The sequence below is a fragment of the Petromyzon marinus genome, unplaced genomic scaffold (assembly GCF_048934315.1).
Source record: "Petromyzon marinus isolate PM22_M1 ecotype Great Lakes invasive population unplaced genomic scaffold, UKy_Petmar_22M1.pri1.0 PM_G_Scaffold_76, whole genome shotgun sequence".
Taxonomy (NCBI): domain Eukaryota; kingdom Metazoa; phylum Chordata; class Hyperoartia; order Petromyzontiformes; family Petromyzontidae; genus Petromyzon; species Petromyzon marinus.
Genome location: NW_027423031.1, coordinates 785,635 through 799,469, shown reverse-complemented (window position 1 = coordinate 799,469; position 13,835 = coordinate 785,635). Strand labels below are relative to the sequence as shown.

Here is a 13,835-nt window from a genome sequence, read left to right as displayed (position 1 = left end):
TGAGCATTACTATGATGATATACCATGGACTGAGTGGTTCCGGCTTGACGCATCCCACACCGATCCCGTGCGCCTACTCAAGATGGCGCTCGCACATTTTCCCCCTCCCGCCATTGTTGATATTACGTGAAATTGTGATTCTTGTTTAAACCTGTATTTCCTATAAACAAAAAGATAAAATTAAGCGCGCTGTCGTCGTGAATTCCCACGTGCGGTCAAGGGAGCGACGGAGAAAGATCAAGAGCTTTCCTTTGATATTAACTCCGTAATTGTAGATAACGCGTGTACAACGGAGAGTGAGGCACACATTATAAATGTGGATTACATTCCCAACAGCATATGCGAGCGTATTATACAGTGACGTGGCAGCGATTTTGTTGGTTGTTGCAGATGTCCGGGTATATTGCTAAGTCTAACAAAAGGGTCAGAGACAGGGTCAGAGTTCAAGTCAGGGCTAGAGTTTAGGGTTGTGGTGTTATGGTTGGCGTTTAGGGTTAGGGTTCGAGTTGTAGTTGGTTATGGTTAAAGTAACGGTTCGTGTTGGGGTTAGAGTTAGTATCCGACTGGAGTTAGGTTAGGGTTAATGTTAGAAACTAAACTAAATTATTTTAAATTTTGATTTAAAGCTTTCGTGACTGCAGTGATTCATATTCTTGGTTCTTTCGGTAAAGTCACGTTGAAGGGAAACACCAAAATAATAAAATACAAACAGTCATCATCAGGTGACTGATGATGACTGTTTGTGTTACAGTCGAAACGTCGTGAGAATTTTATTGTTTTATATATTTTTTTTATTTTGTTGTTTCCCTTCAACGTGATTTTACTGAAAGAACCAAGAACGTAATTGATTTTATTTTACCAGGTAAGGCCCACTGAGCCGTTTCAGCTCTTTCGCAGAAGAAGCCTGTCCATCACAAACGATGGTTCAACTAAGCTGTTTATCGCCTATCACGTGGACGTTTATAGCGGCAGCCAAATACCCCGTTACTTTTATTTTTTTATCTCCCCCGCAGATCGTCTGGCGACGGGCCCGAGAGACGCCGGCGCCCTGGCGATCGCGCCGCACGACGGCGACAAGTGCCGGCGGCGAGCCGTCGCCCACGGCGGCGGCGGCGGCCACTTCCACCTGAGCGGCCGCGACTTTGCGGCGCCGGGCAGCGACGCCAAGCCGGGGAGGAGGAGGACGACGAGGAGGAGGCGTCGGAGGAGGAAGGGATGCCGAAGCCGAGGGGGTGAAAGCAAGCGAGCCGACGAGGGTCGACGTCGACATCGGCGGCCGTGGCGGCGGCCGTGTTGGCAGCCCGATCCGGATCCCTCTGCGAGGTCGCTCGCCGGCGGAGCGCCCCGGCTCGGGCGCTCCGCCGCCACCACCGCCGCCGTGACGGACCGACGGACGCGCTCGCTGGCGCGGGCTTCCCCTCCGCCCCCGCCTCCGCCCTCGGCGATCGTCGCCAGGGAGGACGTCCGCTCTCCTCCTCCTCCACCTCCTACTTCCCCCTGCTCGCCAGGCGGCCGAGCTCTACGCTAGGCGGAGGGCGGCGGCAGGGGACGCGTAAATGTCTCGCGCTGATGATTCACCGGTGACGTTACGCAAACGACGCATTTACTAATGCAGACGTGTGTGCGTCGTTACGGGACACGTTGTACGTGATTGTACGTGAAGAATATTCAGAACGTTGGGAATAATGTCTTCTATTTATATATAATCGTTTATGTATATAATGTGCACTACCTCACTGCATTATGTCGTGTGTCCTGCATTGCGCAGTTAATATTGGTAATTGCGTACAAATGCACATTTTGCATTAAGCAAGCAAGGGGTGGTAACTATTGCAAATAATGCGTAATTACGTTTAAAAAATGCACGTTTACAAATTCAATAAAGTACCAAATGACAGTTTGCAAATATTTGATTGATATTGATTGACTTTCAAATTCTTGAATAGACACTCATTGTTTATGGTCTCATCAATATCAGAAATAAGTTTACACTGATTGCATTGTCCAACATATTGCACGCTGATCAGATGATGCACAACTACTACGCCTTGCAATAAATCACGACCGAGGAACGGTCCGTTTGCGGCACTTCGCTACGAACCTCGCGGCCTGAGTTCGAGTCCAGGCCACGGCTAACATCGGTGGCGAGGGATATCTGAACTGGCCCTGGGCTCCCACCTTCACCAACCTGCAATGTCACTCATGGGGAAATGTGAATACAGTGTAATTTTAGTCTGGCAGGCTATCGGCCATTCCGAAACTTTCATCAACCAGCAGTGTGTTTGTTTTTAAGGTCTCGGCCCTTCTGGGGCTGATCAGAAGCGTCACGCTCGCTCAACACGTGCTGCTGGCTTTGTGGTTCGCATTGTCATAATGCGCTCCCTCAAATTAAATGATGAGGCCCTGTCAGCACAAAACAACCAGACGATGTTTTGTCACGATTTATGACCCAGAGTACCCCGCAACAGCACAATAAATGTTTAACCATATCCACCAGAATGGTTGGACGGTGCATGAGGGTAAATTTTATATTTTTTCAAAATGTTTTGCTAAAAACGTGAAACAATAATTCACTGTGTAACAAAAACAGATTTTTTTGGGTTCCTGGGTGATGTGTTATTTTACAATTGCTTACGCCTCAAAAGTATATAAAATGGCTATTATTATTCCCCACAAACTTTGCTTTTGTGACCAGGACACAAAAGCAAAGTTAATAATCCACTCCCATTAATAACACTGTTTAACAAATTTATTATGTTCTTGTTCCTGGGTAATAAGTATTATTTCCTAGTTGCTTATACCTCAAAAGTACAGAAAATTGCTATTATTCTACACAAACTTTGCTTTTGTGAACAGGACGGTGATATTTTGAAATGTATCTACTTTCAATGGGAAAACGTGGTGTGCATTTGTGTCATTCCTTTACATCAAGTCCTGGTCACAAAAGCAACGTTTGTTGGGCAAAGAGGCCAGCAAAGCACTCAAGTTGGTAGCACAGAGGATGCCATTCTTTATACTGACGCACTGCCTCGGCGACTCATTTAAGACTGAGTCGACCTAGGAGAGGTCCCAATCAGGTTCAGAAACCGAATACCGCCGGTGCCACGGTGGCTAGGAGATGTTGACTACCTCATCTGGTATACAGGAGGTCGTGAGTTAGACCCTGACGCCTGCTGCTGCTGTATATTTGGAGTGTACATGTCTCTCATCATCATCACGGTGGCTAGGAGATGTTGACTACCTCACCTGGTATACAGGAGGTCGTGGGTTAGACCCTGACGCCTGCTGCTGCTGCTGTATATTTGGAGTCTGCGTCTCTCTCTCATCATCATCATCACGGTGGCTAGGAGATGTGAATTACCTCGCCTGGTATACAGGAGGTTGTGGGTTAGACCCTGACGCCTGCTGCTGCTGTATATTTAGAGTCTGCGTGTCTCTCTCTCATCATCATCATGGTGGCTAGGAGATGTTGACTACCTCACCTGGTATACAGGAGGTCGTGAGATAGACCCTGACGCCTGCTGCTGTATATTTGGAGTGTACATGTCTCTCTCTCATCATCACGGTGGCTAGGAGATGTGAATTACCTCGCCTGGTATACAGGAGGTTGTGAGTTAGACCCTGACGCCTGCTGCTGCTGTATTTTTAGAGTGTACATGTCTCTCTTTCATCATCATCATCATCACGGTGGCTAGGAGATGTTGACTACCTCACCTGGTATACAGGAGGTCGTGAGTTAGACCCTGACGCCTGCTGCTGCTGTATATTTGGAGTGTACATGTCTCCCTCCCCGTAGTCGCAGTAGATTTTTCTCCAGGTCTTCCGTTTTTTCCCTCCACATTGGAAATCAACGTGCGTTTAGGGTACTGTATTTGGCTGTGATACATTACCTCATTAAAATGCAAATCAACGTATACAATTTTTGACATGCGTTTTTCTGGATTTTCTTGTTGTTATTCTGTCTCTCACCGTTCAAATAAACCTACCATTAAAATGATAGACTGATCATTTCTTTGTCATTGGCTAAACGTACAAAATCAGCAGAGGATCAAATACTTTTGGGTGAAAGAATCAAGGAGTGAAGTTCACGATAACAAGTAACCACGGTAAGTAGCGATAGGAGGGCGATGAGGAGGTTGACCATCGGTAAGCGAGTGCCAGGAGCAACAGTGGAGAATCATGAATCACGATGATTGCTTCACACAAATAAAAACACTCAACACGCGTCACTAACCGCTGTGCGCCCTTCAAAGGAAAATATCCCGCATGAAGTCGAGGATGTCCCTTCTTGACAGCACAGAACGACTGTGACCAGTCACAAGCTAATCACTCAGCTATTTCAATGCTAAATTATCCTGTTTGATTTGTACTAGGTGCCTCTGTGGATGTGTAAGCTTTGACTTTAACATAGCTATTTCTATGACCAGTCTCAAGCTAATCACTCAGTTATTTCAATGCTAAATTCTCCTGTTTGATTTGTACTAGGTGCCTCTGTGGATGTGTAGGCTTTGACTTTAACATAGCTATTTCTATGACCAGTCACAAGCTAATCACTCAGCTATTTCAATGATAAATTCTCCTGTTTGATATGTAAACCCCTTTGTCAAGGTGCCTCACTTCTCTAAACCAGCTTAAAAAGACGCTACGAATCTTAACAGCGTTCATTGAAGCTCTGTCGTCCCGACAGGTTTGTTCCTTTCACCTGAAGAAGGCCACTTGTGTTGTGGCCGAAACGTCGTGAGATTTTAATTGTGTTATTTCATTAATTTATTATTTTATTCTCATTCTACGTGGTGACTTTACCGAAAGAACCAAAGAAGATGCTTTACAAGTGCCGCGAGGTAGGAACTAGTTGACCCAGCGCGATGGCCGTGGCCATGGAGTCAAGATTTGTGGGGGGCACCAAATCTTAAGAGGTCTCCCACCCACCAGAAAAAATAAATCTAAATTTGAAAACTAATTTCCTGCCTTAAATATGAAAAAAAATTCACGAACACATGGGACGGACTTGTTATTTGTTTATTACAATAATGTCTAATAGTGGTGTTGTATTATTACATTGTTCTGTTTTTATTTATTTATGACCTTTGCTTGTATCATCGTATGTAATGGCAGAGATTAGGGATTTAAAAAGTACAACCATAACCACAATCACGCGAACTGAAATCTATGCGTTGTTACATGAAGACAAGTCCAGATATTGTGGCCAAGGTTTAGCAAGTTGTCGTTTTTATTTACATGGCATAGCAATTATAATTTTTTGTAAAAAATATTGTTTATAGCAATATATTATAATTAGTACGGCCTTGCCCTGCACACATCATCAGTGGGTTACCGCTCACAGTCCAGGCACGTGGTGTCCTACGGGCGCTGTGGGCACTGATTGGCGCCACAGGTCACGACGTCATCCTCATTAACATAACGAGCGCCGCGTGCGCTTTTGGCGGGAAACTGCAGCGCGAGGGTGGGGAGGGGGAAGGGGCCGTCACGTGACGGTCGGTGGCAGTTGGCGGGAGACGCCGTTGCCAGGGCAACGCCCCCAGTCGGTAGTCGTCATGGAGTCATCGGCGCCTCAGTGAGACTCGTTAGTGATTAACTTAGTAAGAGATTAACTTAGTAAGTTATTAACTTAGAGATTAACTTAGTAAGAGATTAACTTAGTAAATATTAACTTAGTAAGATATTAACTTAGTAAGATATTAACTTAGTAAGAGATTAACTTAGTAAGATATTAACTTAGTTAGAGATTAACTTAGTTAGATATTAACTTAGTAAGAGATTAACTTAGTTAGAGATTAACTTAGTTAGATATTAACTTAGTAAGACATTAACTTAGTTAGAGATTAACTTAGTAAGAGATTAACTTAGTAAGAGATTAACTTAGTAAGATATTAACTTAGTAAGAGATTAACTTAGTAAGATATTAACTTAGTTAGATATTAACTTAGTTAGAGAATAACTTAGTAAGATATTAACTTAGTAAGTTATTAACTTAGTTAGAGATTAACTTAGTAAGATATTAACTTAGAGATTAACTTAGTAAGTTATTAACTTAGTTAGAGATTAACTTAGTTAGAGATTAACTTAGTTAGATATTAACTTAGTAAGATATTAACTTAGTTAGATATTAACTTAGTAAGCTATTAACTTAGTAAGATATTAACTTAGTTAGATATTAACTTAGTAAGAGATTATCTTAGTAAGATATTAACTTAGTTAGATATTAACTTAGTTAGAGATTAACTTAGTAAGAGATTAACTTAGTAAGAGATTAACTTAGTAAGAGATTAACTTAGTAAGATATTAACTTAGTTATTAACTTAGTAAGATATTAACTTAGTAAGATATTAACTTAGTTAGAGATTAACTTAGTAAGAGATTAACTTAGTAAGATATTAACTTAGTAAGATATTAACTTAGTTAGATATTAACTTAGTAAGCTATTAACTTAGTAAGATATTAACTTAGTTAGATTTTAACTTAGTAAGATATTAACTTAGTAAGATATTAACTTAGTAAGAGATTAACTTAGTTAGAGATTAACTTAGTTAGAGATTAACTTAGTAAGATATTAACTTAGTAAGATATTAACTTAGTTAGATATCAACTTAGTAAGATATTAACTTAGTTAGATATTAACTTAGTTAGATATTAACTTAGTAAGAGATTAACTTAGTAAGATATTAACTTAGTAAGATATAAACTTAGTAAGATATTAACTTAGTTAGATATTAACTTAGTAAGAGATTAACTTAGTAAGATATTAACTTAGTAAGATATTAACTTAGTAAGAGATTAACTTAGTAAGATATTAACTTAGTTAGATATTAACTTAGTAAGAGATTAACTTAGTAAGATATTAACTTAGTAAGATATTAACTTAGTTAGATATTAACTTAGTAAGAGATTAACTTAGTAAGAGATTAACTTAGCAAGAGATAAACTTAGTAATATATAAACTTAGTAAGAGATTAAATTAGTTATTAACTTAGTAAGATATTAACTTAGTTAGATATTAACTTAGTAAGATATTAACTTAGTAAGATATTAACTTAGTTAGATATTAACTTAGTAATAGATTAACTTAGTAAGATATTAACTTAGTAAGATATTAACTTAGTAAGAGATTAACTTAGTAAGAGATAAACTTAGTAATATATATACTTAGTAAGAGATTAACTTAGTTATTAACTTAGTAAGATATTAACTTAGTTAGATATTAACTTAGTAAGATATTAACTTAGTAAGATATTAACTTAGTTAGATATTAACTTAGTAAGAGATTAACTTAGTAAGATATTAACTTAGTAAGATATTAACTTAGTAAGAGATTAACTTAGTAAGATATTAACTTAGTTAGATATTAACTTAGTAAGAGATTAACTTAGTAAGATATTAACTTAGTAAGATATTAACTTAGTAAGAGATTAACTTAGTAAGAGATAAACTTAGTAATATATTAACTTAGTAAGAGATTAACTTAGTTATTAGCTTAGTAAGATATTAACTTAGTAAGATATTAACTTAGTAAGATATTAACTTAGTAAGATATTAACTTAGTTAGATATTAACTTAGTAAGATATTAACTTAGTAAGATATTAACTTAGTAAGAGATTAACTTAGTAAGATATTAACTTAGTTAGATATTAACTTAGTAAGAGATTAACTTAGTAAGATATTAACTTAGTAAGATATTAACTTAGTTAGATATTAACTTAGTAAGAGATTAACTTAGTAAGAGATTAACTTAGTAAGAGATAAACTTAGTAATATATTAACTTAGTAAGAGATTAACTTAGTTATTAACTTAGTAAGATATTAACTTAGTTAGATATTAACTTAGTAAGATATTAACTTAGTAAGATATTAACTTAGTAAGAGATTAACTTAGTTAGAGATTAACTTAGTTAGAGATTAACTGAGTAAGATATTAACTTAGTAAGATATTAACTTAGTTAGATATTAACTTAGTAAGATATTAACTTAGTAAGATATTAACTTAGTTAGATATTAACTTAGTAAGAGATTAACTTAGTAAGATATTAACTTAGTAAGATATTAACTTAGTAAGATATTAACTTAGTTAGATATTAACTTAGTAAGAGATTAACTTAGTAAGATATTAACTTAGTAAGATATTAACTTAGTTAGATATTAACTTAGTAAGAGATTAACTTAGTAAGAGATTAACTTAGTAAGAGATAAACTTAGTAATATATTAACTTAGTAAGAGATTAACTTAGTTATTAACTTAGTAAGATATTAACTTAGTTAGATATTAACTTAGTAAGATATTAACTTAGTAAGATATTAACTTAGTTAGATATTAACTTAGTAAGAGATTAACTTAGTAAGATATTAACTTAGTAAGATATTAACTTAGTAAGAGATTAACTTAGTAAGATATTAACTTAGTTAGATATTAACTTAGTAAGAGATTAACTTAGTAAGATATTAACTTAGTAAGAGATTAACTTAGTAAGAGATAAACTTAGTAATATATTCACTTAGTAAGAGATTAACTTAGTTATTAACTTAGTAAGATATTAACTTAGTTAGATATTAACTTAGTAAGATATTAACTTAGTAAGATATTAACTTAGTAAGATATTAACTTAGTTAGATATTAACTTAGTAAGATATTAACTTAGTAAGATATTAACTTAGTAAGAGATTAACTTAGTAAGATATTAACTTAGTTAGATATTAACTTAGTAAGAGATTAACTTAGTAAGATATTAACTTAGTAAGATATTAACTTAGTTAGATATTAACTTAGTAAGAGATTAACTTAGTAAGAGATTAACTTAGTAAGAGATAAACTTAGTAATATATTAACTTAGTAAGAGATTAACTTAGTTATTAACTTAGTAAGATATTAACTTAGTTAGATATTAACTTAGTAAGATATTAACTTAGTAAGAGATTAACTTAGTAAGATATTAACTTAGTAAGATATTAACTTAGTAATAGATTAACTTAGTTAGAGATTAACTTAGTTAGAGATTAACTGAGTAAGATATTAACTTAGTAAGATATTAACTTAGTTAGATATTAACTTAGTAAGATATTAACTTAGTAAGATATTAACTTAGTTAGATATTAACTTAGTAAGAGATTAACTTAGTAAGATATTAACTTAGTAAGATATTAACTTAGTAAGATATTAACTTAGTTAGATATTAACTTAGTAAGAGATTAACTTAGTAAGATATTAACTTAGTAAGATATTAACTTAGTTAGATATTAACTTAGTAAGAGATTAACTTAGTAAGAGATTAACTTAGTAAGAGATAAACTTAGTAATATATTAACTTAGTAAGAGATTAACTTAGTTATTAACTTAGTAAGATATTAACTTAGTTAGATATTAACTTAGTAAGATATTAACTTAGTAAGATATTAACTTAGTAAGATATTAACTTAGTAAGAGATTAACTTAGTTAGAGATTAACTTAGTAAAATATTAACTTAGTTAGATATTAATTTAGTAAGAGATTAACTTAGTAAGAGATTAACTTAGTAAGATATTAACTTAGTTAGATATTAACTTAGTAAGATATTAACTTAGTAAGATATTAACTTAGTTAGATATAAACTTAGTAAGAGATTAACTTAGTAAGATATTAACTTAGTTAGATATTAACTTAGTTAGAGATTAACTTAGTAAGAGATTAACTTAGTTATATAATAGCTTAGTAAGAGATTAAATTAGTAAGATATTAACTTAGTAAGAGATTAACTTAGTAAGATATTAACTTAGTAAGATATTAACTTAGTTAGAGAATAACTTAGTAAGATATTAACTTAGTAAGAGATTAACTTAGTAAATATTAACTTAGTAAGATATTAACTTAGTTAGATATTAACTTAGTAAGAGATTAACTTAGTTAGAGATTAACTTAGTAAGAGATTAACTTAGTTATATAATAACTTAGTAAGATATTAACTTAGTAAGATATTAACTTAGTTAGATATTAACTTAGTAAGAGATTAACTTAGTTAGAGATTAACTTAGTAAGAGATTAACTTAGTTATATAATAACTTAGTAAGATATTAACTTAGTAAGATATTAACTTTGTAAGATATTAACTTAGTAAGATATTAACTTAGAGATTAACTTAGTAAGATATTAACTTAGTTAGAGATTAACTTAGTAAGATATTAACTTAGAGATTAACTTAGTAAGATATTAACTTAGTTAGAGATTAACTTATTAAGATATTAACTTAGTAAGAGATTAACTTAGTTAGAGATTAACTTAGTAAGATATTAACTTAGTTAGAGATTAACTTATTAAGATATTAACTTAGTAAGAGATTAACTTAGTTAGAGATTAACTTAGTAAGATATTAACTTAGTTAGATATTAACTCAGTAAGAGATTAACTTAGTAAGAGATTAACTTAGTTAGATATTAACTTAGTTAGATATTAACTTAGTAAGATATTAACTTAGTTAGATATTAACTTAGTAAGATAATAACTTAGTAAGAGATTAACTTAGTAAGATATTAACTTAGTAAGAGATTAACTTAGTAAGATATTAACTTAGTTATTAACTTAGTAAGATATTAACTTAGTAAGATATTAACTTAGTTATTAACTTAGTAAGAGATTAACTTAGTAAGATATTAACTTAGTTAGAGACCAACTTAGTTAGAGATTAACTTAGTAAGATATTAACTTAGTAAGAGATTAACTTAGTAAGATATTAACTTAGTAAGAGATTATATTAGTAAGATATTAACTTAGTAAGATATTAACTTAGTTAGAGAATAACTTAGTAACATGTTAACTTAGTAAGAGATTAACTTAGTAAATATTAACTTAGTAAGATATTAACTTAGTTAGAGATTAACTTAGTAAGATATTAACTTTATAAGAGATTAACTTAGTGAGAGATTAACTTAGTTAGATATTAACTAAGTAAGAGATTAACTTAGTAAGAGATGATCTTAGTAAGAGATTAACTTAGTTATAGATTAACTTAGTAAGAGATTAACTTAGTAAGAGATTAACTTAGTTAGATATTAACTTAGTAAGATATTAACTTAGTAAGAGATTAACTTAGTTAAATATTAACTTAGTTATAGATTAACTTAGTAAGATATTAACTTAGTAAGAGATTAACTTAGTATGAGATTAACTTAGTTAGATATTAACTTAGTTAGAGATTAACTTAGTAAGATATTAACTTTGTAAGATATTAACTTAGTAAGATATTAACTTTGTAAGATATTAACTTAGTAAGAGATTAACTTAGTAAGATATTAACTTAGAGATTAACTTAGTAAGATATTAACTTAGTAAGATATTAACTTAGTAAGATATTAACTTAGTTAGATATTAACTTAGTAAGAGATTAACTTAGTAAGCTATTAACTTAGTAAGATATTAACTTAGTAAGAGATTAACTTAGTAAGATATTAACTTAGTTAGATATTAACTTAGTAAGAGATTTACTTAGCAAGCTATTAACTTAGTAAGATATTAACTTAGTTAGATATTAACTTAGTAAGAGATTAACTTTGTAAGAGATTAACTTAGTTAGAGATAAACTTAGTAATATATTAACTTAGTAAGAGATTAACTTAGTTATTAACTTAGTAAGATATTAACTTAGTTAGATATTAACTTAGTAAGATATTAACTTAGTAAGATATTAACTTAGTAAGATATTAACTTAGATATTAACTTAGTAAGATATTGACTTAGATATTAACTTATTAAGATATTAACTTAGTAAGAGATTAACTTAGTAAGAGATTAACTTAGAGATTAACCTCGTTAGAGATTAACCTCGTTAGAGATTCACCTAGTCAGGGATAACTTAGTAACAGTTATTTCAAAGTAAATAAACAGCAATGGTTTAACACAAAGCAACATTCTGCACACGTTCAACATTCACCAGTCTGGCTCGCTTCAACCAATGCTGGTGAACTGCAAGATGGATCATTACAGGTGAAGGACATTTTTATTTAAACTTTCGTGACTGCAGCGGTCCGTATTCTAACGGTTCTTTCGGTAAAACAAAGTTAACGTACATAGAAAAAAATAATAATCCAAATAAAGCGATTAAAAATATCACGACCTTTCGGTTGCAACACAAGCGTATGACGGACCGCTTTGTGTTTGCGTATCGAAACGTCGTGATGTTTTTAATAACTTTTTTTTCGATCTACGTGGCTTAATTAAAAGATACTCTTTGGTTCTTTCGGTAAAGTCACGTAGGTATACATTTTATATAGAGTATGGATTCCTGCAGTCACGAAAGCTTCAAATCTAGATTTTACTGAAAGAACCATAGAACACAGGCAAGGACCCTATCAGATATGGGTCCTATAACCAAAGGCAACATCGCCCCCTGCCGGCAGATAGCTGTTTAGGTTGTTCTATGGATGAACTCGCCTCTGTCATAGGCACGTGGAATTTCCATTAGCTCAAGGTTGTGTTTACCTTGTGCTGCACAAGGACAAGCTGTCATGAGGGGGTCCCTTAGGCTAAAATGAAGCTGACGCTCAGATCATTTGTTACAGTGTGTGTGCAATATGAATACATTTATAATCTTTCACAACTATCGACATATGCCTTCAGCTAATGTTTGTATCATGTATTTCACTGTATAAAAACATCTAAATACGACAAAAAAACAAAGTGAAATCACGCGTCGCTATGTGCAAATGACTGCGTACAGTGTTAGCATTTTTATATTTGCATGGCACGCCTTAAGTGTACTACATTTCGAGGACAACATTTGCCCTTTGATAGGTCAAAACATGTTTTTTACATTTTAGCACCCGATTTGAAGATGGATTGTAGCCCTTGAACGTCATTGTCCCATAGTTGTGGAGTTGGGTGCTCTATGCAATGCATTTGGATTAATGTGGCTTATTTATAGCACCTCATCTCAAACAACGCGGTGGGCATGTTTACTCTATATTATTAATCTACGTTTTACATTTAATTATTAATGAAAAACACAGTTGCGTAATATGAATATGTACAAAATACATAGCAGTAGTAATGATGGCTACTACAATAATGTACTTCATGAAGGTTGACTAGAGTACATTTTTTATCGTATTTCCCATTGCCATGACAACAAACATTTGTTGCAACATACGTATTGTGGTAGCAATGATGGTCTGCTAGCTTGCAGGGCCATGAGAGAAAGCGGCGGCTTATTGCGGAGGCCTTTATCCAGCAGTGGATCGACCATGGCTGATGACGATCCACTGTAGTACCCTCATCTATACGCAGAAAACGAATCGCTGGTGTGTTGCATGGTGAGGTGGCCCAGACCCTTTCACACGATGCTCTATTTGAAGTTAAACATCATATTCACGTGGAGCCACATCTCCACATTCGATATACAATGTTGCCAGTATCAAACACACCGTAATACCTGCACCTCCGATTAGCACGGTTGGCTACGTACGGCGCGGAACACGCGTACGTGTGTGTCCACACTTCTACACGAGGATAAGTGGACGGAGATAAGCATTGATATTTGGATCCACCAACAACACCCCGCATATCGGTGTGGATAAGAAGAGTTTACAACATGCGCGTTGCTATATGTATGAGTTCCCTAACACAGAAACGGAATTCTTGTTTTGCAAGAATAATGCGAGAATAATGTGATGTTTGTTGTTGTCGTTACAGTGTTCACAAAGGCGTGGAGTCGATGGATGGCTTTGGCCAGTATTCTGGTACGTATACCAATGACTTTCAAGGAAATCTCAAATGCGGCAATTCCTCAGAAAGTAGAGAAGCCAAAGAGAACGTTGGAGGTGAGATAATGAGACTTGGTGTATGAGTACATGTGATGG

At 34.0% G+C, this 13,835-nt stretch overlaps 2 protein-coding genes across 2 annotated transcripts in view; both read left to right on the top strand.

Moving 5' to 3' along the window:
* The window catches only part of LOC142920796 (adhesion G protein-coupled receptor L3-like), a 42,642-nt gene extending 38,655 nt beyond the window's left edge, over positions 1-3,987 (top strand). The window contains exon 14 of the mRNA XM_076062880.1: positions 1,014-3,987. Within this exon, the coding sequence (XP_075918995.1) occupies positions 1,014-1,130 (117 nt within the window). The 3' untranslated portion in view covers positions 1,131-3,987. The remainder of the gene's footprint in view (positions 1-1,013) is intronic.
* A 1,529-nt stretch (positions 3,988-5,516) lies between these two features.
* LOC142920795 (putative ATP-dependent DNA helicase HFM1) overlaps positions 5,517-13,835 on the top strand; it is a 46,574-nt gene continuing 38,255 nt past the window's right edge. Inside the window, exons 1-3 of the mRNA XM_076062879.1 lie at positions 5,517-5,575; positions 11,915-11,964; positions 13,669-13,796. Coding sequence (XP_075918994.1) covers positions 11,933-11,964; positions 13,669-13,796 — 160 coding nt within the window. The 5' untranslated portion in view covers positions 5,517-5,575; positions 11,915-11,932. The remainder of the gene's footprint in view (positions 5,576-11,914; positions 11,965-13,668; positions 13,797-13,835) is intronic.